Raw genomic sequence first — 26,835 nt, 5'->3', positions numbered from 1 at the left:
GAATAAGAGCATTTGGAGTTATGATAGTATGAGATCAAAGTTGTTCGACTTTTCCAGTCAAGATGCTGACTCAGGGACTTTTTTCACTTCATCAGTTTTCACTTTACCAATGCATAAGGACATCCACAGCCAGTGTGTGATGTTTGGATCACAGGATGGTGCAGTCTGTGTCTCCCTCTTTGAATATCACTAGCTTAAAAAGTTAAAAAGACCCAAATCTCTGTTTTTATGCTCCTGAATCTTTTTTAAGTGTCTGAAGCAGAACTTTGAAGGAAAAGAAAGGAAAGGTAGGTAATTGGGTGCCACCGCAATAAACAAGTATCTCAAAATGTCTTGATGTGACAGAAAGCAAAGAATCCAACTAATTACAGATACAAATCAAACACAACACATCCATGCATTATAGACAACTGTTTCCTAGAATAAACTATATTCATTATCATTTTTTTGTTTTTAACATTTATATGCCTTGAGTTATTAATGCTGTTTTTTTAATTCATGCTGCTCTGTGGAGCAGCCATCTCATGTAAAGTACACTGGCAGCTCCTGTGTGGAGCTCTTAGAAGTAATTATGCTAAAAAGAAAAACGTTGCCTAAAAGTTTTCCAAATTACTGTTCTTGAGAAATTCAATATGAATTTTCAGACACATTTAGACTCTTTTTTTTTTTGTTGGTTTCTGAGTCATTTAATGCCTGTCACAATGCTGAGAATTGGTTAATCTGTTCTGATGGTTACTAGAATCCCCCTGGAAAAACCAGCTAATTTCGCCTATAATGTCACATTTACAAGGCATAGCGTGTCCATTTGTTTCAAAGCTCCCATAAATTTCACTGAAAGGCATTAGGTGCTCGCTTCCATCAGTAAAATTGTGACAAGCGACCCGAGAGCCTCCGCTCCCACCGCTCCCCTTCCCTGTCAGGGCTGGGGGCGAGTCTTCACACGGGGCTGTTACAAACTGCAACGAACATCCTTTGTCCACAAAACCTTTCGGTTTGGGGGCTTATTCTTTCTTTTTTCTTCTTCTTCTTTTTTTGGAATGCTTCCTACAGGCAATTCTGTAGAAGAAATTCGTTCTCAGCGAGCAGCTTTTAATTTTTTAGGGAAATTGAGCTCTCGAGGCAGAGCGGGTTCCCCGAGCACCCTATGAAGGCTGCCTGGGGAAGGTGCCGGGCCAGGGGAGCTGCCTGCGATCCCTCAGCGCTATCGTGACACTGTCGTGAGGGCGAGCTCGCGGGCGCATGACGTCACCCCGTGGCCGGGCGTTGCCAGGCAACCGCCCTGTCCCGCCGCAAGATGGCGCCCCGGAGAAACCCCGCCCCTCCATGAAACAGCCGCTGCCATTGGCCGCCTGCTCGGCCAATGAGCTCGCCGGGCTCGTTCCCGCGGCCATGCGCGCCTGCTTTCAAACAATCGGCGGGGGCGGGCCCGCGGCTCTCTCCGCCCTCGGCCCTCCCGCCCTCCCGCGCGGTTGGCGCTCGCGGCTGTCAGTCAACACGGCCGGGCGCGGTTCTGGCCGCTGGTTGGCGCCCGCGGCTGTCAATCATCGCGTCGGACGCGGGCCGGGTGTGATGCGGAAGCGTGGCCGTGGCTGTGGCGGCCCCGCCGGTGAAGGTGGGTTTGGGGATCGGGCCGCGCTCCGTCGGCCCCAGGGACCCCGCCGGAGGTGCAGCGAGTAACGGCAGCGATGGCCGCGCGCCGCCGCCCTGAGGGGGTTGAGGTGGCGGCGGCCGAGCTCACCTCGCGCCTCCGGGGCTGCCCCGGCCCGGCCCGGCCCGGCTCTCCGGGACTGATCGCGGCTCTCTCGTGCGGCTGCCTCCGCTCCCGGGCTGGGAAGGGCTCCAAGGAAAGGGGAGAGGGCGGGTGGTCGTGTGCGGCTTGTGCGGGGTTGGGGGGCCGGGGTGCCTCAGAGTCCCCTTTGAGGGGTCCCGGGTGTTACAGGGGGTGCACAGAGATACCGGCGTTTAACTCGCAAATTATGCTCCAGTAAAGCTCACTTTATACCAAGTGGAGATTTCAGCAGGTGCTACAGCTGTGTGCCCAAAGGAGGATCTTCATCAGGGAGTAAGTTACCCTGCAACCCAATTAAAGTGAATGATACTGATAATGTGCAATGTCTGTTTCAAAAATGTCTGTTTTTGTGTGTGTTTGGCTACATAATTAAGGAAGTGAGGGTGGTGCTTTTTTGGTTCCTATCCTGTTTCACTCACGTGCTGTTTGCCTGACCTGTGATAGGTTTTGCTGGATACACAGAAACGTTGCTGGAAAACAATGTCCCTTGACTTTGATAGTGGAGCTCTGCAAACACAACATGAAGATGAAGACTATGACCAAGAAGATTATGCAAGAGAACAAGAGGTGAAAAAGAATAAATAATTAAATCTGAGGGCTTGTGTATTTAGCTTCTTCCTGTTTCTCGTTTTTAAGTGTTTAAAAAGAAAGAAAAATGTTTTGTGTTGTCTTTGGTAAGAGTAAAGAGAGGTCAGACTGTGCCACTCTTATAAAGCATAAAAAGTAAAGAAAATGCGATGCTGCATTTTAAGATTGTATGTAGTGGCTGGAAGGCTTTACTCTTTGCCTATGCAGTAGATCAAATGCAAAAGGCTGGTGTCACCTACATTTCTTATTTCTTGATAGCTTTTTCACTTATTACAAATACTTAGAAAGCAACAATTCCTTCACTTGAAAATTTGGTTAGCTTAGAAAAGAATGAGGAGCTATTTCTCAAATTCTGATTATAAATCACATAAGTGTCTGGAAAAATATATTCCAAATTTTGAGATTTCTTTGGAATTGAAACATGTTTCTGTTCTTTTTTGTTTCATAAAGCTAGTTGGCAAAACATGAATGTGCATAATGGTTTTTAGAGGATGGTAAATCACAGTCATGTCCCCAGTACACTCCAGGGGAGTGTAGGAAATGTTGAAACAAGTGCTCACGAAAATGTGTTGGAGAGATGCTTTTGAGAGCACCATAGGGAATCTGATGTCTGTTCCAAAGCTTTCTACCTGGATAAGGAATGTCGTGCTTGTGCAGGAGAATGAACAGTGAAATAACTGTAGGGTTATGACAGTGGGTTAGTGAGACAGTGGATAAATAAGGTTATAAGTTCAGAGTGTTGAGAGGAACATCTTTGCTATATGGAGAGGCTGGGAGACCTGGGACTGCTCAGCCTGGAGAAGAGAAGATTCAGGGACAATCTCATCAATGTGTATCAACACCTGAAGGGAGGCAATGGAGCCAGGCTCTTTTTAGTGGTGCCCAGTGACAGGACAAGAGGCAAGGGGCACAAAGCAGCCTCTTTGGAACAAGTCAGTGATGATCCTTGTTGGTCAGGCACGTTTGAGCTGGGGCTGGGTGGGGCTCACAAAGCTACATGTAAGTATTTCAGTGGGGTGTGACTTTTAGCCTGGTAAAAGGAGGCTGAAACACAGGCTCTGCCGTGTTCCTTGGTGAAGAGTAATCAGAGACTTTGCAATAGTTTAAGTTCTCTGCCAGCACAAATCAGGTGGTTCTCGAAAATCGGAGAGATCTTCATGGTGGGAGAGTACTTTGGCACTAACTTAAGAACTGGGTAACCCTTACCAACATCTGGAGTTCTGTGCTAGCTCACCTGGTAGACTGAGCTCTGTTTAAGTGTTAACTCTCCTGATGAGGTTGTGAACTATGTGTGCACTGCTGTCTCTTGAGTTTCAAGTTTCTAAAGCAGTGCAAGACCAGCAAGACCTATGGTGCTCAAGGATGTGCTTGGTTCCAAGTGGGGCAAAGGAAAGAGGATCTTCAGTGAATGATATTCACTTTCCTGCTTCCTGGAGCTGAGATATAGTAAATCTAGAGAATACCCTCATGACAGGGAAACTCCTTCATGCCACTAAGGAATTTCTAGGAAAAAACTTTTGGTGATACTTTGTCCTGTAGACATTTTAAAAAGTTATCCTTCTGGCCTATCCTTTTGTCTCAGAGAGCATCTAAAATAGCATCTGAGAAAACATGGTCTCTTAAAGATAAACCTTTTGTAGATGGTAGTTTTTGTTTTCTGGTTTCTTGTTTGTTTGTTTCAACAAAGAAAACCCAACAAGGGATGTATCATGGGGCAGCTAATGTTTCTGCTAATATTAATACATGCTTTGTGAGTTCAGAGAAAAACAGGGTTAGGGTTCAGAAATTGCATGTAAAGTTCTGAATATATTGTGTAGCTGTCAAGGTACCTAATAAGAAAAAGAGAGCTCAGATCTACAAGAAACCCAGTGTGTGGCCCCATATCAAAGCCTCTCTGAAAACTGATAGAGGTACATTTTATGTGGGAATCCTTATAACAAATAAGTTCAGGTATGTTTTCGTTGTGGTTTTTTTCTTCTTTTCTTTTTTCTTTTTTCTTTTTTTCTTTTTTTTCTTTTGTGGCACAACTGTATTTTCTGAATTAGAATTGGTGGTATTTTTCTTTGTTTGTGTCCAGTTTCTTGGTGACTTCACCTGAACACGTGAGCAGACCAATAATTGTTGCAGTGATGACTTCTTGCACCTAGTAACACTGACTGGGAATTTCTTATCTGGATTTCCATCCAGATTCCTCAGAAAAAGCATGTTTTGAGTGTCCAGTACCTCTCTTGCCTGGGATTTGGAGAGGAGAATACTTGGCATGATTTTTGTTCAGACCATTCTTCACAAGTAGTCTGTCGTGGGACAGACTCTTCCTTGGAGAAGAACACCAGGATTTTGTGCAAGTGGCCTGTTTGGCCTCTCTCTTTGGACTGAACTTGTAGGTATTCTTCTGAAAAGCATATAATGAATGTTGTTTGTTCTGTTTCAGTTGCAACAACTGTTGACAGACCTTCCCCATGATATGCTGGAGGACAGTGGAGACCAGCTCTCCAGCTATTCAGACTGCAGCATTCAGGAGACTGAGCAGCAGTAAGGCATTTGGCACCATGTTTTAATTATTTATGTTGTGGTTTTGAGAACAGAGCAAAATCTCAGTTGATGAGATGTGTAAAAGCAAGCCAAGTAAAAGGGAAGCTGTAGTGCAGTTTGCAGTAAATAGATGCCACTTACTTTAAGAAGAGGTGGTTTGCTTTGTTTTTTCCTAAGTTATAAGTAACTTGCTTGTGTTTCTCTAGATCACATGAGCCTGGGAAGCACGATGGGAGGTGGAACGATCATCCATTGATAAGTGATCCTCAAAATGTAAGCTTGGAGCAGTGATGTAATTAGTATGAACTTCTTGTTCATAATAACATGCTAACTATTGTTTGAATTCATTAGAGAAATACTTTTCATGTTCTGCTGTTCATTTGAAGTGTTTCTAACTTGAGGGCTGGTAACCTCAGAAAAAGGAGGGTGGGGAGAAATCTGAGTTTTGAGAGAGCAATTTTAAACCTCTTATCCGTTTATAGGGCTATGAACAAGGACAAAATATGTACCCTGAACAATTCTTGTGTGACCAGCAAAATGATGAAGAGGAGAAACATTTATATGATGTTAAAGAAGATTACCGTGGCCAGAACGGTCAAGAGGATCCTGATGATGTGTATCTTGGTAGAGATGGGTTTAACTCTCCGAGTTGCTACCAACAAAACAATGTGTATCATCTTCCTGACAACTTCAGGCCGTATACAAGTGGTCATAAACCAGAGTTTAACAATCAGCAGAATAAAATAATAAATTTTCCAGATGCTCCAAAGGAACATCTTAAGGTATGTCAGAAGCTGATATGTTTTTCTATCTCTTGGAAAGTTTTCACAGATCTTTTTTGGTATTAATATTTCCTGATGCTTTCAGTCTCTTACTGTCAGTTTAAGCAGTGATGGGAGGCTTTTGTAGCCTATTTAAAACAATGAAACATTAAATAATTGTATTTTCATATGTTCATATTATGATTTTTTCTCTTGTAACCTCCATTGCCTGTTAGAATTCCATGAGGTAGAATGAATGTGATTCACTGAAGTGCTTATTTATTGAAGTTAACACTTTACCACTTCAGTGTAAGCTCACATGAAAGATTCTGTCAAGTTTACGTGGTGTGCTGGATTGGAACCTGAAAATGAAGAGCTACTAGAACTCTTAATGTCAACCTGTAAAATGAAAAATATTTTTCTTGAGCAACACCGCAGGTGTGGTTTTAATTTATTTCCTCTTATCTCTGTATTGTCACAACAGCAATTTGTTGCATCCGATGTTGTCAATGGCCAATCACCAGAATCTTACAAAGTGACTTACAAACCATACCAAAATGGCATGCATCAAAATGTTCCAGTAGTCCAAGAAGGAAACAGAAGAAATGAAGTGTTTGAAGATTTGCAACGTGAATTCTTGGCCAATGATGAAAGTAAGTGTTTGCTCCTTAGACTTGAAATAAACTTGTGTAAAAAGTCCACTGGAAATCAGCAATAGAAAACACGTTGATTTCAGCAGTTTTTTTAGTAAGAAGACAACTAAAAGTATGTTGATGTATATGATCTTTTATATTTAGAAATTGGGTGGTTTTGATCAGGGTTTTTGATTTTCAGGGTATTTGCATTTCAGGCTATTAAAAATGTGTTTTTGATGGTGAGACTGAAAGAAATTATTTCTGATGGCTTGATGTCAAGTCTTGCTGGCACTTTGTCTCTTTTCATAATATTGGAAAATAGTGACTTACTATATGTCTGTCAGGTACACTTCAAATAGCAGAACATTTGTTAAACATCTTGAAAATTTGTAGTGGCCACAAGACAATTCACAGCAGATAAACCTTTATCTGGGCTTGCTGTCGAGTTTGAATTGTGTTGGTATTTCCTACTGTTCTTCAACCATTGCTGCCAGAGCAATTTGGGTGATGTGAATCAAATGTGGGTTAAAAAAAATGATGCAACTTTGTAGCTCAGCAATGAATTTAGCACTATAAAAAAAAGTATCTTGGAGCAGGGATGATGATGATGATGATGATGATGACTTTCTTGGTCTCTGTGCTGAGTTGTTTGCATGCTATTTGAAATTTGGCAGATTCTTCAGAAAATATGCAGATTCTTCAACTTCAAGTTCTAAATAAAGCAAGAGAAAGACAGCTGGAAGAACTTAATGAAAAGCTAGAGAAGAGTGCACAGCAGATTAGGTATTTAAATCATCAGCTTTCGATGGTCAAAGGTAAAAAGTTTTGTGCTAATTCTTATATTTCATTCATATCTAGCAACTTTATAATTCTGAAACTTTGATTTAGAAAGTGTCTCTGTAGGTAGTTATCATGTTTATAAACTTGATTTGGGATTATATGCATCTAACCCTCTTCCCCCAAACATTGTTCTAAAGAAAATGCTCTGGATTGGTGCTTGACTGCATAACTGTCTTAACTTTTACTGCATTTTCAGAACCACTGTTGTTTTCCAGAGTCCCTGCATGTCAGGGATCACAAATGTACAGAAAAGAGAAGTTTGCTGAAGTAGTCTGTTGAAAGTACAGAAAATTAAAAAAAAATCCCCCAAACCAACACCAGAACACCCAAACTCCAACAGGAGAAGTGTACATACATAAAAAAATAGATTTGTTTGTGGTGGCTTGTTTAACAAACCATTTCACAGACTGTACATAGAGAGAAGCTCTGTGTAGTGGACACTGGTGGTTTCTTAGTCTCCCATTTCTTATAGGAACTGACGAAACCAATCATGAACTTAAAGAATTAAGAATATAGTTTTTGGAATGCAAAAGGAGCAAAGGAGAGGGAAAACTTCAACTGTCAACCATTTTGCTGTGTTTTGGCTGTTTCTCCAGAGGACTTGTTTTGTTTCTTCTTTTAAATGATGGCAGGTCAGATGCCAGGTCCTACTGCTGACAGGATGGGGCTTGTACCTTCAGAACCCCTGTGGAAACAGTACATTGGAGTGCTTCCTGCTACCAGGAGACAGGGGTTGCTGGATGGAGCCTGACTGTTTTTGTTCTGTCTTCTGTTATTGCCTGCAGTATGAGAGAGTGAATGGCTCTGTAGAGCAGATACTGAGCTGTTGTGTTCCATGCAGTGGTTCCGTGGGTGGCTGGCCATGTTTCTCACACAATTGTTATGTCTTTTTATTTAGATGAAAAGGATGGTTTGGCTCTTAGTCTTCATGAGTCTCAGAAACTCTATCAGAATGGAAAAGAACGGGAGATGCATCTTGAAGGTCAAATCAAGGCCCTTGAAACTCAAATCCAGACTCTTACTGCCAATGAGGAGCAGGTACTATAAATATTTTCAGACTGTTTATTGTGGAAGACCTTTACAGTTATTTGTGTGATGCATTTGCATTAAACATTAGTGCTAGTTTTTTGGAATGCTGCTCATGATCATTTCAGAAGCTGAGTATATAATGAATTAATAGGATCCACTGTTGAAAGTAGTTTGTATTAAACCCCAGGCATTATCTGAGGACTTCTAGCAACTCTTGCACGAGAAAACCTGAACTGACATACAGAATATTGGAGCAAAAGTAAAACATATGTAACTGGGAGCTACTCTAATACTGTTCCTACAGATGCTGAAGCAATCCAAGGTGGCAGAGGTGGCCATGGAGAGCTTGCAAAAGCAGCTGTTAGAACTTCAGCGATCAGATGCCCTTCAGCGAGCCAGAGAACAACATGAGACCATTGTTTCAGCACTAAAGCAGAAGTATGAAAAGCAAATGCTATCATTAGAGCAGAAACTTGATACTACAAAATCTGCACTCCGAGAGCAGGTGAGAAATTATTTTAGGATGCTGAGTATGGTACTGGAGAGGCTGTAGAAATCCCCATGTTTCTTAAACTGCACTTCTTGACCTGTAATTCTAATAACTCCTTCTGGAAGCTGCTAAGAAAATGGAAGGAATATTAGGAAGCCTATGAGATATGTTTTTATAAACATCTCAAGGCGGTTGTGAGTTCAGATTTCATTTTGTGCATAGCAGATGCAGAGGAGGCAAGAATTCATTGTCTTAGTTGCTCTCCTGAGCTTTTGTTCTGTGCACAGTCTCTTTTTGGAAGAGTACTGCAAGTAACTCTGGGAAAGAAAAGAACTAATTAAAAAATAATGTGATATTCTTGTAAGAAAAAACAAGAAAAACTGTTTATTAAACAGTCTTTTGTCAAGATTTGGTCTCAAAATGATCAAGGATGACTAACCACTGAACATTCACTTTATTTTAGAAGTAAGGATTTAAAAGGAGAGAGGGGGGAAAAGGGCTGTGTTTGAGATGGAGTTTGATATGGATTGTGTCACATGGTTGTAGAGCATGTTGTAAGAATCCACTATTGGACATATTCAAGCAATGTAGTCTAATCAGGCCTTAATTAATTGTCCTCTTATTTCAAATAAAGGAAATAAAATTGAATTTCTGTGATTCTTGTCTCAGCATAAATATACATAAAAATAAATGGGGTTTATGTTTGAAAATGTAACTAGCACTTGCTTCTGAACAGAATGCCTTGCTAAATTTTTGTCTATTAGTACTACAACAAAGCTTGCACAACTTTGTCTCTGCTGCAAAATATATGGTAGCATGTTTGGGTTATTTAAGGAGAGAGATTTCCTGGTTTTTTGAGAGAAGAGTTAACAGGTATAAAGACAAGGTACTGTGCCTCCCAGGTCTGTGTGGGTAACTAAGTAATGCCATATGAAAGTCTACTTTGTATATCATGTGAAAAAACTACAGTTCCTCTTTTAAAGAGTACTGGCCCTTGCTAGCTTGGCTTAAGCTCAGTTAAAATAAACTGAGTTAAGCTCAGGCTTAATATAAATAACGTGAAGGTTTGATTTTTCTGCAGTAGACTGAGTATATGTGAGTAATTACAGGAGATAATCTGATGTGCTGAAAACCAAGTGCTCTAGCAAATATGAAATGGTTCACATCCATGTATGTTTATATATGAGTACACTTACTGTCTCCTAGTGAAAGCTGAACTTTGGTGCTGCAAGAAGTGACTTGTCAGCCAAGGATAGAATTTGATCTGTGATTGATTTAGCTGTTCTCTACCCATTTAGGTATCAGATTGATTATTTGTCTCCTGCTCAGAATGGCTAGATGTTTGTAATGTGAGTAAAAATGATCTCTCTTCCTAGAAAGAGCTTTGCAAAAATCTAGGAGACCATGTTAAGCAGCTTGAAAAAAGGCTGGAAGAAACCAAATGTGAAAAAACAGAAATAATAAATCGACTGACAAGAAGCCTAGAAGAAAGCCAAAAGCAATGTGCAAATTTACTGCAAACAGGTCAGCCTTTTACTCATACCTTATCTATCCTTGCAGAAATGTCTTCAGTTTTTCTAAGTATGAAATTGCATATCAGTGTCCCTACTGAAGTGAAATCAACATTGAGATAAATGTGCACTAGACCATTTCCTCTGCAGTGCCTTAGTCAGATTTAAATAAAGTTAAGTCTAGACTGAAATGTAAAAAAACAATACAAATAAAAGCAAACACCACCTCCAACCCCCAAGCAAAAAGATTAAACTTTTCCTATGTATTCTGTGCTGCATATGTGTAAACTTTGTTTTCTACAGACAACAACCTTTGGGAACAAGCTGCTTAGTTTTGTGTTAAGGTGTTTTACTTGAATTGCCATTCTAAATTCAAATCTTAATGAGAAAGGAATTGTTTTAGGAGCTGGAGGCTGATTCTTGGAAACCTGTATCATCTAGTATATCACTTGATTGTGAAATACTTTGCAATTTGTGTGTTTGACTTCTGCCTACCTTTACTCATGAAAGTCTTTCTATAGTAATGTCTCTAGTAGCTGTTAGTGAGCTCAAGGAAACAGAAACAGAGTACTCCTTATTGCCAGAATCAACACTGCTATTTTTAACAGAGATCTTTTTGCAGATTGCTTAGTCTTTCTTGCATGTTTATGACTTGCTCTTTCTCTCCTTTCTCTTTCCTGCAACAGGCTCAATGCAGGAGACAAATCAGTTACGGTTTCAATTGCAACAAGCTCAGTCTGCACACATGATGAGCAATGACATGAACAAGGCTTTGCAGGTTAATTAATTTTATTAAATATTTTACTGTTTTAATTTGATGGGGGTGGGCGTTGTAGCTAAGGGGTTGGTGCTTGAAATACTTTTAATTTGTTGGGGAAACAAGCACATCTCCTTTGACTGCTTCATTTTCCAGTGTTGCATGTTGGACTTCCTCCCTGCCCTCCCAAGTTAAAACACAGAAAGACATCTGTATGGACACACATCTGATCCCCTACATTGGTCTAACCTGCCTTTAGGGGAAAAAAAAAGAATGTAAATTCAGTGTGCTGGGAATTTGGAGATAGTGTATTCTGAAATTTACCTTTTGTCAGCAAAAGGGAATGCTAGAGAGTCTTCTGTAAAATATGAGTGGAAGTCTGTGTTCCCAATTCAATTCATATATTGGATTTAAATCTGCCATTTTGTAAGCTATGAATCCTACAAAGTACTGGAGCAGTAGACTGTTTTTCCAGCTATGTACTTTTCTGTTGTCATCCATTTTACTATACAAGGGCAGCAGGAAAGCAGAAGTAAGAGCAAAAGAGCAAAAGAAATATGAACTGTAGTAAGAACAATAGGGAATATTTTCTGTTGCTCCGTATATTCTAATTTGTAGTTTTAACATGTGCTTTGCTAGAGGTATCAAAAATGATAGTATAAATAAATTAATGCTAGGTGGTTCAACTACATACAGCTATATTTAGAAAGAATAGCTCCAAGTATTTGTTTTCTTTGGAAGAATTATCATGGGCCTGATATGTTTTCATGGAGTCTTTGCTCAGCATAATTTTTTTTCTGACTCTTTCTTTCAGGAAGAATTAATGGAACTGAAGGAAGAAATAGCTTTGTATGAATCTGCTGCCAAGCTTGGAGTATTTTTGAGTGATGCAGGTGGAGAGCAGCATATGAACCTGGGTGAATCCTATGTAGATTTGGGAATTAAAAAAATCACTGGGAAGAAACCAAAGTTCTCCAGGTATTGAGTGATTCTTGTAGAAAGAAAATCTAAAATCCTCACAAAATTATACAAGTGATGTGTAAAAGATGGTCTTACTGGATCAACTACAGGTTTTTGGTAGATACTTGAAATACTGCTCGTATTGCCAGGTAATCTGGGAAACAGAAAACTGAACTAATACCATAAATTGGTTGCCGAATTATGAATTAATAAATCTTTAGATTTTATAGGGACCATGTTACTATTCCTTGAATTGTATGGATTGTATTCATGGACACCTTTTTTGCTCAGACTCCACATAGTTACTTAAAGCTAAAGTTGTCTTTTACCTTCAGCCAGTTGAGTTGTCTCAAAATACTTCACATGATGTGAGAATGAATCTTTTGGGGAAACAGATGAATTAACAAATTCTCTGTAAATTAATTGCAACTTGATAAAAAGCTTTTGTACTCATGTTCTTATTCTTTTTTCTATTGTGTCTTAGACATTTGTATTTCTGGTAGCATTAGTTGCTCTTGTCTTTGCTACAACTACCTTTCAGATAAACGTGTTTTGTCTTTTAAATACTGAACTGGTTGTGTCTTCCCTGATAGTGCAATACAGAACAGAGACATGGATAAAGAACTCTCCAAAGACGACATTATTGTAGAATTAAAAGCTGAGCTGGAACGTTTATTAAACAGTAATAAAATGAAGAGAAACCAGATTACTCAGTTACAAAATGATCTTAAAGATTGCCAGAAGACACTAGAGGAATACAAATTGAAAGCAGAAAAAGCATCAAAAGAGTCAGAGGTTTGTTCTTTTACACTTCTTTGAAAGTAAGGTATCAGTGGTTTTTGGTGAACAAAACCAGCATTTAAACTTCTTATGAGAATGGATCAAAAATTTACCCATAGCTGAGTATCCATAACAACTCTTAAGAAAAGTATTGCCATTTGGATGATGCCTTGTTTTGTATTGGTTAAGAGGAAAAAGGCTGAAGAGCAGAACTTGGGCAGCATATTCATTATTAGGGGAGTTCTGATATCACGACTGTCTTGCTTGATAGCATTTAATGGCCACTCTGCTTTTTTCAGAAGTACATTTCATTGGAGAAAGTAGGTTTTCTTCAGCCGAAAGGACTTGCAATTTCTCAGAGAAAGCTGGTGCTACTATTAGTTTATACCAATGGAACATTGAACTGATTGCCTTCAGAGGGCCTTCACTGTGGAATTTGATCAGCAAGGAATCTCCTTGATATTGCATCTCTCTTCACTCCATTACCTCCCTCTATGAATTGATCAGACCTGTAATATCTGCTTTTGTAATCTATACATTGTGACGCGGATGTGGGATAGAATTACAGTGTACTGGAGAGCTGTGCTCTCTGTTGGATGATAGTAGTCATTCATCTTGCAAACACAACATCCAGTGTGTGCTTCTCTAAACCTTCATGATACTGAGTTTCAAGGATTCATCCAGAGTAACAGTGATACTGTTATATCTTGCACTGCAATAATTTCTTTCGGTGTGTTTTTTATATTTTTAAATACAATTTTTATTTAACTGCTCTAACTTTTTTAAGCATTATCTTCTAAATCATTTATATCTTGAAAGATATCCTTATTTTATTTATCTTTAGCCTGTCACAAATCTAACTGATACTCCAGTGGCTAGTCCTTTGGTTTCTGAAAATCTAAAGGAAGAAGTTCTGAGACTCAAAAAGGCTAATGAAGCTTTGCTGCAGGAAGTTGAGGTAAGACAGAGATGCTGCTTATCCCAGCAGAAAAAAAACTCACAAAACCACAACACAAAAAAACCCTGCCCTGTGCTAAGAGCTCTGATTAGAAAAGATTCTTATAACCCCTGTTTGTCCAGGCCCATGCTTTGACTATTGAAGAACTGAAGGAAAATGAGGAAAAACTGAAAAGCTTAAATCAAGATCTCTGTTGTCAGATGAGAAAGATGGTTCAAGATTTTGATCATGATAAACAAGAAGCCATTGACAGGTAAGTCTGTTAACATCGTTTAATTAGTGGATTTTTAGCCCACATGTATAATCTTGTTCCAGCTCTCAGGTACAGGAGGAGGTTTATGTTAGAAAGGTATTTTTTTAAGGAGAAGTTGAACCCCATTTAAAAATGGGGGAAGAAAACTAGATAGTTATTTTCCTTTCTTGAAATTGTAGATGTGAAAGAACTTACCAGCAACATCATGAAGATACAAAGGCACATTTTGAGAAAGACCTGATGGAGAGGTTTGCTGTGGAGAAGCAGCGGCTTATTCAGACCTATGAAGAGACAATCTCGCAGTTAAAGTAAGGCTTGCTATTTTTTTCCACTTTTACTGAAACTTGCACATTTCCTGTCTGGCCTTCAGTGCTAGAGACACTTATTTTAAAATTGGCTTGCTGTCCTGTCAATGTAAAATCCAATTGATAATGAATAATCTGTCCTGTGAAGGGCTAATATAGAGGAGCTGAACACAGAGATGACTGCAGTGAAGGAATGTTACATTGGAGTCTGTGGGGAGAAGGACACCTTGGAAGCTACTTTGAGGAAGAAGTTTGAACAAGAGCAGCAGTTGAAGGAAGAAAAGGTACAAATGGAAACACCTATAAACCATATAATCTAACCAACCTCTGATATAACATCTTAAAACATCTCCTTTTGAGAGGCGAATCTCTTGTTTAGGTACTATCAGTAAGATCAGGGCACAGGCTCTAGAGAGTTGCATCTCATGCATTCTCCTTGCTTTGTACCAGAGCAGTTGCTGTGCCTTGGAGAATACTTCATGTATTTATTTTTGGTCTAGCTCAAGAAACAGCTAGTAGAGGAAAAAGAAGTCTCTCTTAAACTTCTGAGGACTGAGCTTGAAGAGAAACACAACAGGTCAATGATAGCAGCAAAGAGGAAGTGGCTGGAAGAAAAAGAACAGCAGGTTGAAGAGAAAGTTGCATTAGCTAAAGTTCACTGGGAGAAGGAAGAAAAAGAGGTATGGAACTCAGATCAGGGAATTTCAATTTTTTTTTTGTTGTTTATTTTCAGAAACAGAACTTGTATGTAGATTTATGTGCTGCTGTTCTGCCATTTGAAGTGGCTGTTTAGGATTTGTCATTTTAAGAGCCTCAGAAGAAGTCATTAAGTATTATACGTTTAAGATTTTATTCAAAAAACCCTAGATCTTGTAAACTAACAAACAGAATATCCTGAATGTCACAGCTGGTAATATGTTGAGTTTTCCACCCTGATCCTTGGAGAGTGGTTACACATTCTATTGTTTAATTCAATTATTAGAAGTCCTTTGTGTCTCCTATCCCATAGAAGAAAGCTGTGATGAGTCACCAAACTCTCTCCTCTCTGTGCATGGTTTTGTTCTTCTCCTGTTAGGGAAGATTATTGGTGTAAACAGAGTTTTGTTTGTTAAACACCAGTGAAATTCTATTTATTTGGACATGGTGGGGGAGATTTTCTTAAAAAATATTTTTTTCCTTAGAATAAAGAACAAGTCTTTGCAAAAATAGAAAGAGAATGGCAAAGTAGGCTGGAAGAAATGAGAACTGTAGTTGAATGTAATGACTGCAGCTGCCAAACTGACCAAGTAACAGCTGTGGATGAAGTTCCAACTAAAGAGTTAGAAGGGACTGTTGAAGACCAGAGGCTGCAAATCCAGAAGGCTCAGAGAGAAAATATGGCCTCTGAAGAGGCCTTAAAAGAATTTGAATTAGAACTGGAAAATAAATACCATAAAAATCTTGCCAGCCAGGTAACAAATAATTGTTCTGTCTGCCTGGAGCCTGTGAAACTGCTGTGTGCAACTAAGTCACCTAAAAAAGAGAAAGTGGTCTCTTCCACTAACTCCTCTTAAGCTCAGTAGTTGATATTTGCTATATTAGAAATATAGTTTTCAAAAAGTTCTGAACAAGCTGTAGTGTGTTGCTTGTTTTCATACTGTTGAACAAGTTTTACAGGAATTTTGAGCAGAACTGAGCAACACTGACTTAGATTTTAAATAATTTTGTTAAAAATAAATTTAATATTCATAATTTTGGCATAAATTTTACATCAAAAAATGCATCAGATGCTGCTGGTCCAATTATTTTAATTTCTGTAAACACGGGCAATTCAAACTGAAGTCTTTTCTTGCACTGTTACATGAAACTAATAATAAAAATGTGTTCAGGGGTGGTGACTGAAGTAGGTTTTTTTGTCTGTTTAAAGGTAGATGCAGCTTTAACCCAAGCTCGTGCCAAGTGGCTGCAAGAATTAACAGACCTCAAAGAGTACAAACTAAATCTAAAGATAGAACAAGAAAAATGGGAAAAAGAACACCAAGAGACCACAGCAAAGCAGGTAGCCCAAAATATTTGTGTACTGATAAACAGTTCAGTCTTCCAAATCCCATATGTTACTGAGGAATGAATGTAGACATAGGCAGGAAATCATTGAGGAAAGATGTTTCTTGTGCACTCTGGTCCATATCCATTTTTTTGCCTATAAAGGTTTAATTTTTATTAAATAACTTGAAAATATCTCCAATAGATTGATAATGACTCAGAGTTATATTTTGTGTGTCTATAAATGTGTGTATGTATTTACAATGACTGTTATATATTTGCCAGTTAGCCCTAGTTCTCTCAGCTGCTGAGGAGAAGTGGAAGAAAGAACATGAGAGTACAGAGAGATCTGGACCAAGAGTGAAAGAACTTGAAGAAAAGATAATTTCTCTCAGGAAGGAATTGGAGCTAAAGAAAGAAGAAATCCCTGCAGCCATCAAAGCAGAACTAGCAAAGGCCCGTGCACAGTGGAACAAAGAAAAGCAAGAGGAAATCCTGCAGATACAAGAGCAAAATGAGAGAGACTACAGATCATTCTTGGATGATCACAGAAACAGGATTAAAGAGGTGCTTGCAACAGCCAGGGAGGATCTTGCAAAGCAGAAGAATGATCTCTCCATTCAGAAAGAAGCAGAAATAAAGATGTTACTAGACCAAAAGCAGCAAGAATGGGAGGCTCAGGAAGCCAAGAGACTGCAGGATGAAGTTAATCGCTATGAGGAGAAGACTCTGGTTGAGCTTGAGTATCTGTTGAGTGAACTTCATGAAGAACTAGTCAAGTGCACACATAGTCAGCATTCTTTGAAGGACAAGTGTTTTGACTCTCATGTTCAATTAAACAGTCAGTGCAAAGACAAACTGAAGGCCTGCTTACAGAAGGCCTATAGGACAACAGTTTGCACAATTCTGGAAAAGAAAGAGCGAGAATGGAAAGAGGTAATATTTCTGTAAACTGTAACTGCCACTCAGAGAAGGGATTTGACAAGTCACTAGGGCCTGTTTTCTCCCAACGTGGAATATCCATGTAATCCTGAGAAAAAGAAATTCAACATTTGTGTTCACTGATAAACAGGAGTCCTTTAGAAGGCTAAATCTACCATTAGCGAGTGAAAAGGCAAAGGATGGGTGTAGCTTTGACGTCTTTAATCTTTCAAGAAGAGAAAGACAGGTTAGGAGTGTAATTTATGCAGAGACTCATAAGTTAAGGAGATGAATCCACCCTCTTAAGTTTGGGAGCCTGTTGAAGGCTCCTTGTGACCTCTTAGATGGGCTGTAATGACAGAACTCTCCTTGGATTTTTGCATAGCTGCAAAATCCAGTTTTTAGTGGTGATTGGATAGATCATGTTTTATGCCTTTTTTCCCCTCCTTCTTATGCAAATAAGGATGGAAACAGTAAATCCTTTTTTTGTAGTTGGTCAGTTTGTCAGTTATTCAGTTCTGTCTTGGGAATAATAGTCTTGCTTAATTTTATTGTGGCTCTAGGAAATCCATTTCAACGTGCCTGCCCAAATGAGGAAAGATGTCCCACCCTCTTCTAGAGGAGTTTGGGGCTGAGTCAGATTCTGTCCAAAAGCATTTGTTTCTGTTGTTTTAGCAGATTCCTCTTCTTGCAATACTTATGCTTGTAGTAAGTTGGTTTTTTTTTTTATGGGGAGCATCCCACCGGAAGTGCCGTTGCTTCCCGGCATTTAAAAGCTGGGAAATTATCCAAGAATAGGACAGAGAAAATGTCTTGTTTCTCAAGACAAGGTGGGATGAGGGAAAATGACTATGTAGTGATTTCTCATGGCAATGACACCATTTTTTTAGTGTCAGTGTATTTCTGTTCAGAAAGTGGACCTTTAATGTTTTCTTGTCACAAGTCATATTCACAATGGTAAAGAGAAAAGGAAGCTTTTTTCCTAAGTCTGATGCACCTTCTGTAATGGATATGAATGTCTCCTGGTAAACTGTTTAATATGCCTTTGGACCTCAAAACCTTGATTGGCTTGAACCACCTTATCTAGTGAAGTCTCTGTAATTTCTTAGTAATGCCTTCTCTCTTTTTAAAAAACAGGTTAACTTCAATTATTCAAAGGCACAGTATAATTCTTAAGGGCTACTCACATTTCCAGATTCATACTCAAGATATTCATGTACTGCTGTTGCAGTGATGTACACTAAGTAAACTTCTATATCATAGAATAGTTATTTTCCTCACAATTTGAGCTGCAACCTACAGTTCTATTGCAGGTTTAAAGTACCTGTTTTAAAATGAGTAAAGCCACTTGGTGGCCAGGATTGGTTGTTTTTAAGCATAACATACTACTTGCCTACTTTTAAGATGGTGTGGAACACTTTTTACTATGTGTTGAGTTTTCAGGAAGTGTTTTTCAATTGCAGAAATATGAAGAGTTAATGAGTAATGCAAATAAAGAATCATACCCTAACCTGCAACATGGTGCAGGAGACACTGGGGACATGGCCAGAACTCCTTTGTGCAGTGTTGGACACCAAGCAGAAGCACAAAGGAGATTAAGAAGACAGACACCCTTGCAGGAAACTGGAACAGACAAAGGTATTTGCTTTGATCTTAATCTGGCAAATTGTGTATCATCAAATTAAGCTTATTAATAGCAGTCTTTAATAGTCAATGGCCTATTGATGACCCCAGTGCAAAGTTAGTTAATTAGTGAATATTATTATTAGCTCATATGCAAGCCAGTGTTTATCATGGTGAGCAGGGAATGGTCTAAACTGTCTCATAAATGGGTAATGCTAAATCAGAGCTTCAAAGATTGAATTATATTACTTGCTCTTGACATTAGCCAAGACAAGGAATTCTGCATTCATGTGAAAAGTATTATTGTGTCAAGAATTATATTTCACCTGGCATGGTCATCTGCAGTCTTTTCTGGTCCTTTTGATCAAGAATGTAGTTGAAAAAATGCGAATCCTCAGGTGATATTTCTCTCTTTCCCCCCTTCCTTCTTCTCTTACTGTCCCCCCAGTATATACTTCAGCACTGTAGCTCTTTCTAAAGCTGGCACATGCACTGTGGCAAAGCTGGAGACAGTGTAGATGGGAAAAGCTTCATGGGAGGGACAGAAATCTCCTTGGGGCTTTCTGTTTAGTTTGAGTTCTTACACAACTGAAAAACATAAAGCAAGAGAACCCAAGAGAGTCTTTGGCTTTATGCCTGTAGTGTGGCTTGGATTCCTTTAACACCAAAATAACAAACCATCTATTAACACAGAACAATACAAGCACCGCAGTGCTCCTGTCTCTAGAGCGCCCTGTCCTGGCTGTGGAGAGCAGCCGTCGCTCTCCTGGAAGGAGCCCAGTCTTTGTGTATTCCTTAACTAGACTCAGATGCATATGAGGCTTTCCAGCTGGGACAGTTTCCTTCAGCTGACTTCAAAAGACCCTGCTTGGCTGTTGGTTAAAAAAAAAATAAGTAAAAAATTCAAAACCATTCAACCTACAAGTCCCATTGCTGACTGAAGAACTCAAACTGATGGGAGTGCTTTGAGGCTGTGAGGGCTCTATGAGCAGATAGATGCTGCTGCACCTTCTGTAACAGGGTTCCAGCCTCTTGTGATTTGTTTAATTGGACTAAAGCGTTAAATTGTCCAGCAAGAGGAGGACTAAGTAGAGCACTGGAAAGATGTTGGGCTTGATTCTTTTCTTTTTGGTCCCTTGTTGATGTATAATTTTTAGCAGTTACTGTTGCAAGTGAGAAATGTACAAAAAGGAGTCTTGGGTCTCAGGAAGATTTTTGCTGTGAACATTGCTGCCAGGAGCTTGAAAAAAGGGAGGCCATGTGCCAGGACTTGAAAAGAGAGCTGGAGATGGCCCACAAACATCTTCAGCTTGCTGTGAAGCAAATGAGGCTAAGTCAGAGCATGTCCAAGGTTAGGATGGTTAGTCACCTAAAGACAGCCTTGATTCTCTTGTCTGTTGTATTGTACAGTTTTGAGTGAATACTGGCTTTTGGTTATTAGCCTTAAACCAAAAAGAAAAAAACCCTGCATCAAACCAACAAAACCAAACAAGCTTTATCTTCTATCTCTCCACCTCAAAGAAGGCACAATTGCTAACCCACAAATTAATACTCTTTTCCAATGTTTATCAAGACAAACCTTGTTATTTTTTTATCCCATCCATTCTCTTCACATTCACTTGGTATCTCAGAAGTTTTGCTTTCAGCATAGTGTTAGTAATGGCATATGAAGACTTTAAGTTTACTTAATTACCATATAAGATGCCTTTTGTATTCAGACTTCACTGAGGTGCATTGGGATCAATTCCTATCTGCTTGTTACTGCGACAGCTGTACATGCTGACCATGCTCTGTGACATTGAGCTCTTATACCAGAGAGAGCAGTTTATGTAATAACTTCTGTTGAACTCCAGTTTAGAGAAGTGCAGTGAATTATGGTTTGCCTCCTTTTCTTTTCAATAGAAAATGAGAAGGCTCTAATTACAGAAGACTCTGAGATGAAGACTAAACTGAATGACCAGGGGTCACCACCAAGGTATTTTAAAAAAGCTAAACAAGATGATTTTTTTTTTTATAAGATGTAAGTTGCTTTTCTTGTGCAGTGTGACTTATATGCATTTCAGGACACTGTCAAAGGGAGGCATCTCAAAACCTTGTGGATCCTCTGACTCTGTGAAAGGTCTGGAAGAAATGCGTGCTCACTACATCAAAGCTGTGAGCAAGATTAAGTGTAAGTACTGAAGTCTTACCTAAAAAGTTAGTGGAGGAATATAATTTACCTTATTGCTTCCTCCTTCAGCCAGCTTGGACAAGAATCTGGCAGTCAAATCAAATGAGAAGTAAATTTTTCCTTCTTACTAGACTGAATGGGAGAAATGGAATTATTGCTATAATATTTGATATATCATTGCACTGAGTGAAGCCTTGTTATACCATCATTGCTTTGTTGCACTGAATTATGGCTTTTAAAGTGTATTTTGAAACTGATCTTGTTTCTCAAATAAAAAAACCTACCTGACCTGCAGTTTGTCCTGAGAGAGAATCTGCTTTTCTCTCTTGCTGCATCCTGCCTTCTGGCTTAATCAGAAACTTTCTGGCTGAGGAGAGAGGATTAAATGTAGCACCAGCTCTTACTTGAGTACAGCAGGTCCCCAAATTCCAGCTGCACTGCCACTGAAGAGTTTCTAGACCAATATTTTACCAGCCAACATTCCTCCCAAATCCCTATGCCTAGTGTTTTCTACTCCTTCTTAAGATGCAGAATCAGACCAGACAACTGAATTCCTTTCTGATGCATCATATTAACCTGCTGTGATCTGCACTGGTGTTTATCCAGTAGGCAGCAAGGATTTGGGTGGAATGTTGGCAGCTAAATCCATGCCCTTGCTGACTCGTTCCAGATCTGCCAGACTATCCCAGTTTGTGGTGTTGGCTTTTTTCCCCACTCTGGGGGAAAACTGGTACTCATGAAGTGTGTTTGTAGGCGATATGCTTTGTTACATCCGTGAAAGTAAGGAACGAGCTGCCGAGATGATTAAAGTGGAGGTTCTGAGAGAGCGCCAAGAGACGGCACGGAAAATGCGCAAATACTATTTGACATGTCTTCAACAGCTCCTGACTGACAATGGGAAACATGAAGGGTGAGTTCAAATACATTTGGAAGTTACTGTTGGCTTTGCAAGAGGTGTGTAGATGTTAGTCTGCTCCACCTTGGAGCAAACAGTGCCCAACCCAAAGTCTTGCCAGTCTGTGCACACTGGCGTGGGGTCACTGCTGAGCTGTCTGGCACACTGTCTCTTCAGTATTTTCTGACTCTCAGTAACATTACCTTGAAGTAAAATGCAGAGTTGAAAAGGAATTACCCTAAAACTTGGTCTTTTTTTTTTTTCCCCCGTGTTCTGCAATTCTTGACAGAGCTGAAAAGAAAATAATGAATGCTGCCAGTAAACTGGCTACAATGGCTAAGGGACTTGAAACACCTCTTCGACACATTCCCCAGGGCAAATCTACCCGCTCAGGTATTCCACAGTTGTTCTCTTCTTGATATTGATTTCACACACGTAGTAATGAAAGTGAGATGCAGATGGAAAGTGAAGTACAATTTATTTATAAGCTTGCTAATGTTGTAAATATTTTGACAATGCTTATGATTCTCTATTAAAAACAAACAAAAGAATTTAGTTTTTCTTCCAGTATTAACATTACCTTCAATTAATCTACTTCCTTCCTTCCTCTTCTAGCTCTGCATTTAGTTTCTGAGCCTGGAGCTGAGTGCTCCAAAAGAGATCGTGTGCTTCGGACCAGGTCAAACCATATGGAAAGCAAATCATGTGGTGAAAGCAGTACTGAGACAGCCAGTGATAAAGTTGTCCAGAAGTGTGTGCCACGTGACTTGAGACAGCAGTTTGATGCAACACAGACCGTAACTCAACATATGCTTCGTGAAACAGTGACTGCGGGTGTTCAGAGCAATTCTAAAAGTCTGGATGGTGCTTCTAGAGGTGCTCTACCAGAGTTTTATCCAAATGAAGATGGAAGAAGAGAAAAATATGGCCCTATTGTAAATGTAGACAAAGGACCTTTGTGTGCTGCGGGTAATCCAGCACATCAGAATGCTCCTCCATCTGCTTGTCAGGGAACATTAGAACATATGCAGGAACCCAGCGTTACAAATGGCCACACCAGCTCTGGGCCAGCTCATCACATGCTTAAGGGCAAGAATGGAAGAACAGTCTCAAAAGAGGATAAATATATCCAATCATGTGGAAAATGGAAAACTAAGCCTAAGAGAATTCAGGAATTTAATTTTAAAGACACTCCAGGAAGAGATGAAGGAAGCAGCAGTGAATGGAGTTCTGGGAATGGAAGCCTGTATCTGGATTGTGGTGATTTGCCTCTCTTGTATCCTCAACAAAAAGCCAGTAGTAATGTTCAAGCACAGACTGTATATTGTGAAGAGTTTCCTCACATCAGGTCATCTTCCCCTGCAGATGAAAACGTTACTTCTTGGAGAGAGGTTTCCAGTGGCAGTGGCAAGTTTCTCAGCACATAAAGCAGCACAAAAGTTTACAGTAGAGACCAGCAGATAACAAACACAGAGCATACTTCCATCCTCAACTCTGACAAATCAAATTCTGCTGTCCCACAACCCAAAGCATCATCAGATTCAGATGGAGGAAAATGCTGCAACAAATGCTTGGAGAAAAATGGTGTGGGATCCCAAATCTCATCAGCAAGATAGTGATTTTTAATAGTCCACTTTCTAACTTGAACTGATACCAGAATTTCCTTGTTTGAAGGAAAAGAAGATTGACTTGATGTTTAAATAAAAGTGTGAGGATTGAGGAAAATCTGTTCTACTGTGTCCATTTCATGATCAATATTTCACATCTTGAATGTTATGTGAACAAATTTTATCAAGTTACTTGAAATATTAATGCAGACTTTTGTTTACCTTTGTAATAACACTTTCATAGTTGTTTATAGTGTATTATACACAAATTTATTAAACAGAATCTATTTTTATATTCAATTTAGCTTGCAGTGCAGTGTTTATCTAAAACAAAGCTACTGTAACTTGTGGTAATTTTATTAATGGTTATCAAAATTCCTTCAGAGCGTAATGAGAGATGTTTGGGGATTTGTTTGAAGTCAGTATTTTAATTGACTTTTTCATTCTGAAGGACCCCTGTAAGCCTTTGTTTGTGTTCCCACAAAAAAAGCAAAAATACTTGCATTTTTCATTAAATTATCATAACAAACCACATTTCAAGTATTCTTCCCTTTGGAAGCAAAAAATAGCTTAAATTGTGCAGAAGAAAGGTACCAATTAGAATGACCACGTTTTGCAGGTGTTTCTTCAACAGCAAAGTTTATCAGGGTAAGCTAAAGATATCATCATGTTCCTCCTGAGACTTAGAAAGCTCCTATTTTAAAGGCCTGCTCACATTTTAAAGAGAATTGCAAAATGTATCCTTTTTCCTGGACTTTTTGCTTTCCTTGGGATGACATTTCATTTCTAGTGATCCTGTGAGGAGCAGAGGTGTTTTGCTGCTGGCTTACACAGTGGGTGATTAAATCTTACGTGTTGCAATTAATAGTATGGTTATGGGCCAGCAATTCAAATCAACAGTAATATGGCAAATGTAAGCAAAAAAGGTTTTGCTTGCTATCCTGTGATATCAGAAGGAGAAAAAATACTGAATATTGTCTCAAAGATTATATATGTGCCTTTCATATGTAATGTTTAACTGCTGTAAGGTTGCTTATTTGGTCTTTTGGAGTTGAACATCACAGTTTAGTCTGAGAATCTTTTCAGTTTTAAGAGGCAAATAGTACAGAATCTGAAGAAAAATGTGTTTAACTTCTCTTACAAAAAAGCTTGTTTGTATTTCAGGCCAACTGGCAAGGCAGAAGGCATTGCAGCTCTTGGTACGCAGGGCTGGCTTGTGACTTGAGACTCTCAGGCGATCTAATGAGAGACTTCTGAATTTCTTGGTGGCCTTTAATGTTGCCCATAAATCCAACCCCATTTCCTCTTTGGTGAGGTGGGGTTTGTCATCATCAGTGGGAGCAAACTGAGGCCATGAGAGACCGCTTGTGCCTAAACAAACATGGGCAGTGGTTAAGTTCAAGGGCCAAATTCCGAGCTCTTAGCTGAGGAAATAGCTGTGGCCTTGTCTGCAAGGGAAAGTTTTTACTAGTTGTCCTCTAAGCCCCATGTGGAGGATTTTTTTTTCCTTTCCAGTGATGAGTGGCTTTTTCTGTTTAGCTTAAACGTTTTCCCAAATTCCACAAGGTAAAAAGAGGCACATTTATTCCTGTGTGAGAGGTACCTGTACAAGTGTTTAAGCCAATAGATCAGATTAATTCACTCCTTGAGCTAGTTCAGAAACCTTCCCAGATGAAGACTGGATCTGTAAAGCTAAACATCCTTCTGTCCTGTAGGACATCCCTGACCTTCCAGACAGCAGCTGAGGGCCCATCATCTCATTGCTGTGAACCAAATGCAACTTTTACAAATGATCCTTCATCTGAGACAGGTTCAAGAGCTTCTCTGTAGTTGCTTCCCAAAATGCCACACTTAGTGACAATGTGCAAACTGCTTTTAAAAATTCGAAAATGTAACTTCTCACAGCACGTTTTGTTGTATTGTGTTGTTTGTGTGCATAACTTACTGTCCATTTCCACAGCTTTTAACAAATTCCCTGTGTTAAAAAAGCTCAGTGATTTCAGTGCAGAATGAAGTGCTTGATGATCCTAGTCTTGCCAAAGCTTTGAACAGCTGATGATTTTTGCGTATTTAATTTAGAAGCTGGGGCCACACTGATGAGGAGAGATCTTCCACATTACTGACCACTCTGCAGAAAGTCGAGGGTGCAGCAGTTCCCAGCTCCAGGGATGAAACCAGGGGAGTTTTCTTCAGCAGGCTCTGCAGCCTGACGTGAGGAAAGGTTCTCTTGTGGGTGTCCTTTCTCTTTTGGAGCAGGGAGATGTTATGCAGGTGCAGCAAAAATGGGGGGGGTGGGTGGAATCTTTCCAATACCAGCTTGTAAAAGGGAGGATATTTAAATGTGGACATGGAGTGCCCAGGTAAATTTGGTTGCTGTCTCAGTTGTATCATATCACACCACAGTACCAGGCAACTTTGGTGACCAAAATTGCAATGTATGTGAGAATGTGGCTGTAGGTAAAGATTCAGTTAAATCCTTGCTCACCTAATGTTTACTGTGTGTCTTGTTGCACTGACAACTCCAGAGAGCTCCAGAGCTGCCAAGGGGATTTTAAGTTTTCCTTAATGAAAATCAGCTGCAGAGGCCTGGAGGGAAGATCCATACCCAAAACAGCAGCAATCATTCCCTGGTGAGTAAAGCTGAAGGTACGAGATGATACTTAACCCAAGAATCAACACCTCTTAGCCAAAAGTGTTCCTCAGCCCTCCTTCCAACATCAGTAGGAAGGAATGGAACAGTAACACACTAGGATAGGGGGTGGCAGCTCCTGAAATTGGACAGCTGACACTAGTCAGAAAGGGGGATGGAATGTTGCAATACATGTGGTTGGACTTGTTTAGTTGAGCGAAGATTGTAATAGAGTCACTAAATGAATCTTTTAAGTCTACCATGTATTTTCACCCAGTGGGTTATATGGCTGAAAGAACTTAACTGCTTTATTCAAGAACTGGTTACCTGCTGTTACATCTTTTTGATTCAGATCATTCCTTTTTGAATACCGTGTTTATGCAGTAGGAGCCAGATCTAATTTTACTGTAGTGATGTTGCAGTTCAGCACTATTTAGCTTAAGCTTTGTTTAATGACACCCCCAAAGTAGCAGAATGCAGTGGTCCTCTTTCTAGCTGTATTATTGTTTTTTATATTTTCTTCAGCTGATTTTATCTTGCAAGTATAGTATAGGACAGCAAATGATAAATAGGAAAAAAGGTTAGATCCAACAGTCTTGATTGTATCATGCCTGATAGTTTTCAGTCTGGTTCAGCAGGTTGTCTGTTCTACAGGATTACTACAATCTTTGCAAAATACCCTATCACCTTGTGAAAGCCTTTCAAGACTGCTATCATTAAATTCAAATATCCCTGTGGATACACAACTAGGAAGAGCTCTGGCTTGCTTGCATTCCCAGG

At 39.6% G+C, this 26,835-nt stretch overlaps 1 protein-coding gene across 2 annotated transcripts; it reads left to right on the top strand.

Annotated features, from left to right (window-relative positions):
• The first annotated feature begins 1,494 nt into the window (after positions 1-1,494).
• Positions 1,495-23,544, top strand: CEP152 (centrosomal protein 152). Of its 2 annotated transcripts, XM_027688555.1 has the most exons (27): positions 1,495-1,612; positions 2,234-2,356; positions 4,809-4,909; positions 5,116-5,182; positions 5,392-5,691; positions 6,155-6,323; positions 6,980-7,120; positions 8,044-8,183; positions 8,479-8,679; positions 10,041-10,188; positions 10,862-10,953; positions 11,747-11,910; positions 12,486-12,687; positions 13,517-13,630; positions 13,753-13,883; positions 14,063-14,191; positions 14,337-14,472; positions 14,689-14,868; positions 15,370-15,639; positions 16,095-16,226; positions 16,496-17,146; positions 18,595-18,769; positions 20,657-20,729; positions 20,818-20,924; positions 21,678-21,834; positions 22,109-22,212; positions 22,435-23,544. In XM_027688555.1, exons 2-27 carry the CDS (start codon positions 2,270-2,272, stop codon positions 23,244-23,246), a joined length of 4,983 nt encoding a protein of 1,660 aa, XP_027544356.1. In that variant the 5' UTR covers positions 1,495-1,612; positions 2,234-2,269; the 3' UTR covers positions 23,247-23,544. The 2 variants fall into 2 exon arrangements, with proteins under 2 accessions (XP_027544356.1, XP_027544357.1); XM_027688556.1 differs by lacking the exon at positions 15,370-15,639.
• The last annotated feature ends 3,291 nt before the right edge of the window (positions 23,545-26,835 follow it).

Source organism: Neopelma chrysocephalum, unplaced genomic scaffold, assembly GCF_003984885.1.
Source record: "Neopelma chrysocephalum unplaced genomic scaffold, ASM398488v2 Primary Assembly neopelma1_75, whole genome shotgun sequence".
NCBI classification, from domain to species: Eukaryota; Metazoa; Chordata; class Aves; order Passeriformes; family Pipridae; genus Neopelma; species Neopelma chrysocephalum.
Note: the sequence above shows the minus strand (reverse complement) of the source record. Positions and strands in the feature narration are given on the sequence as shown.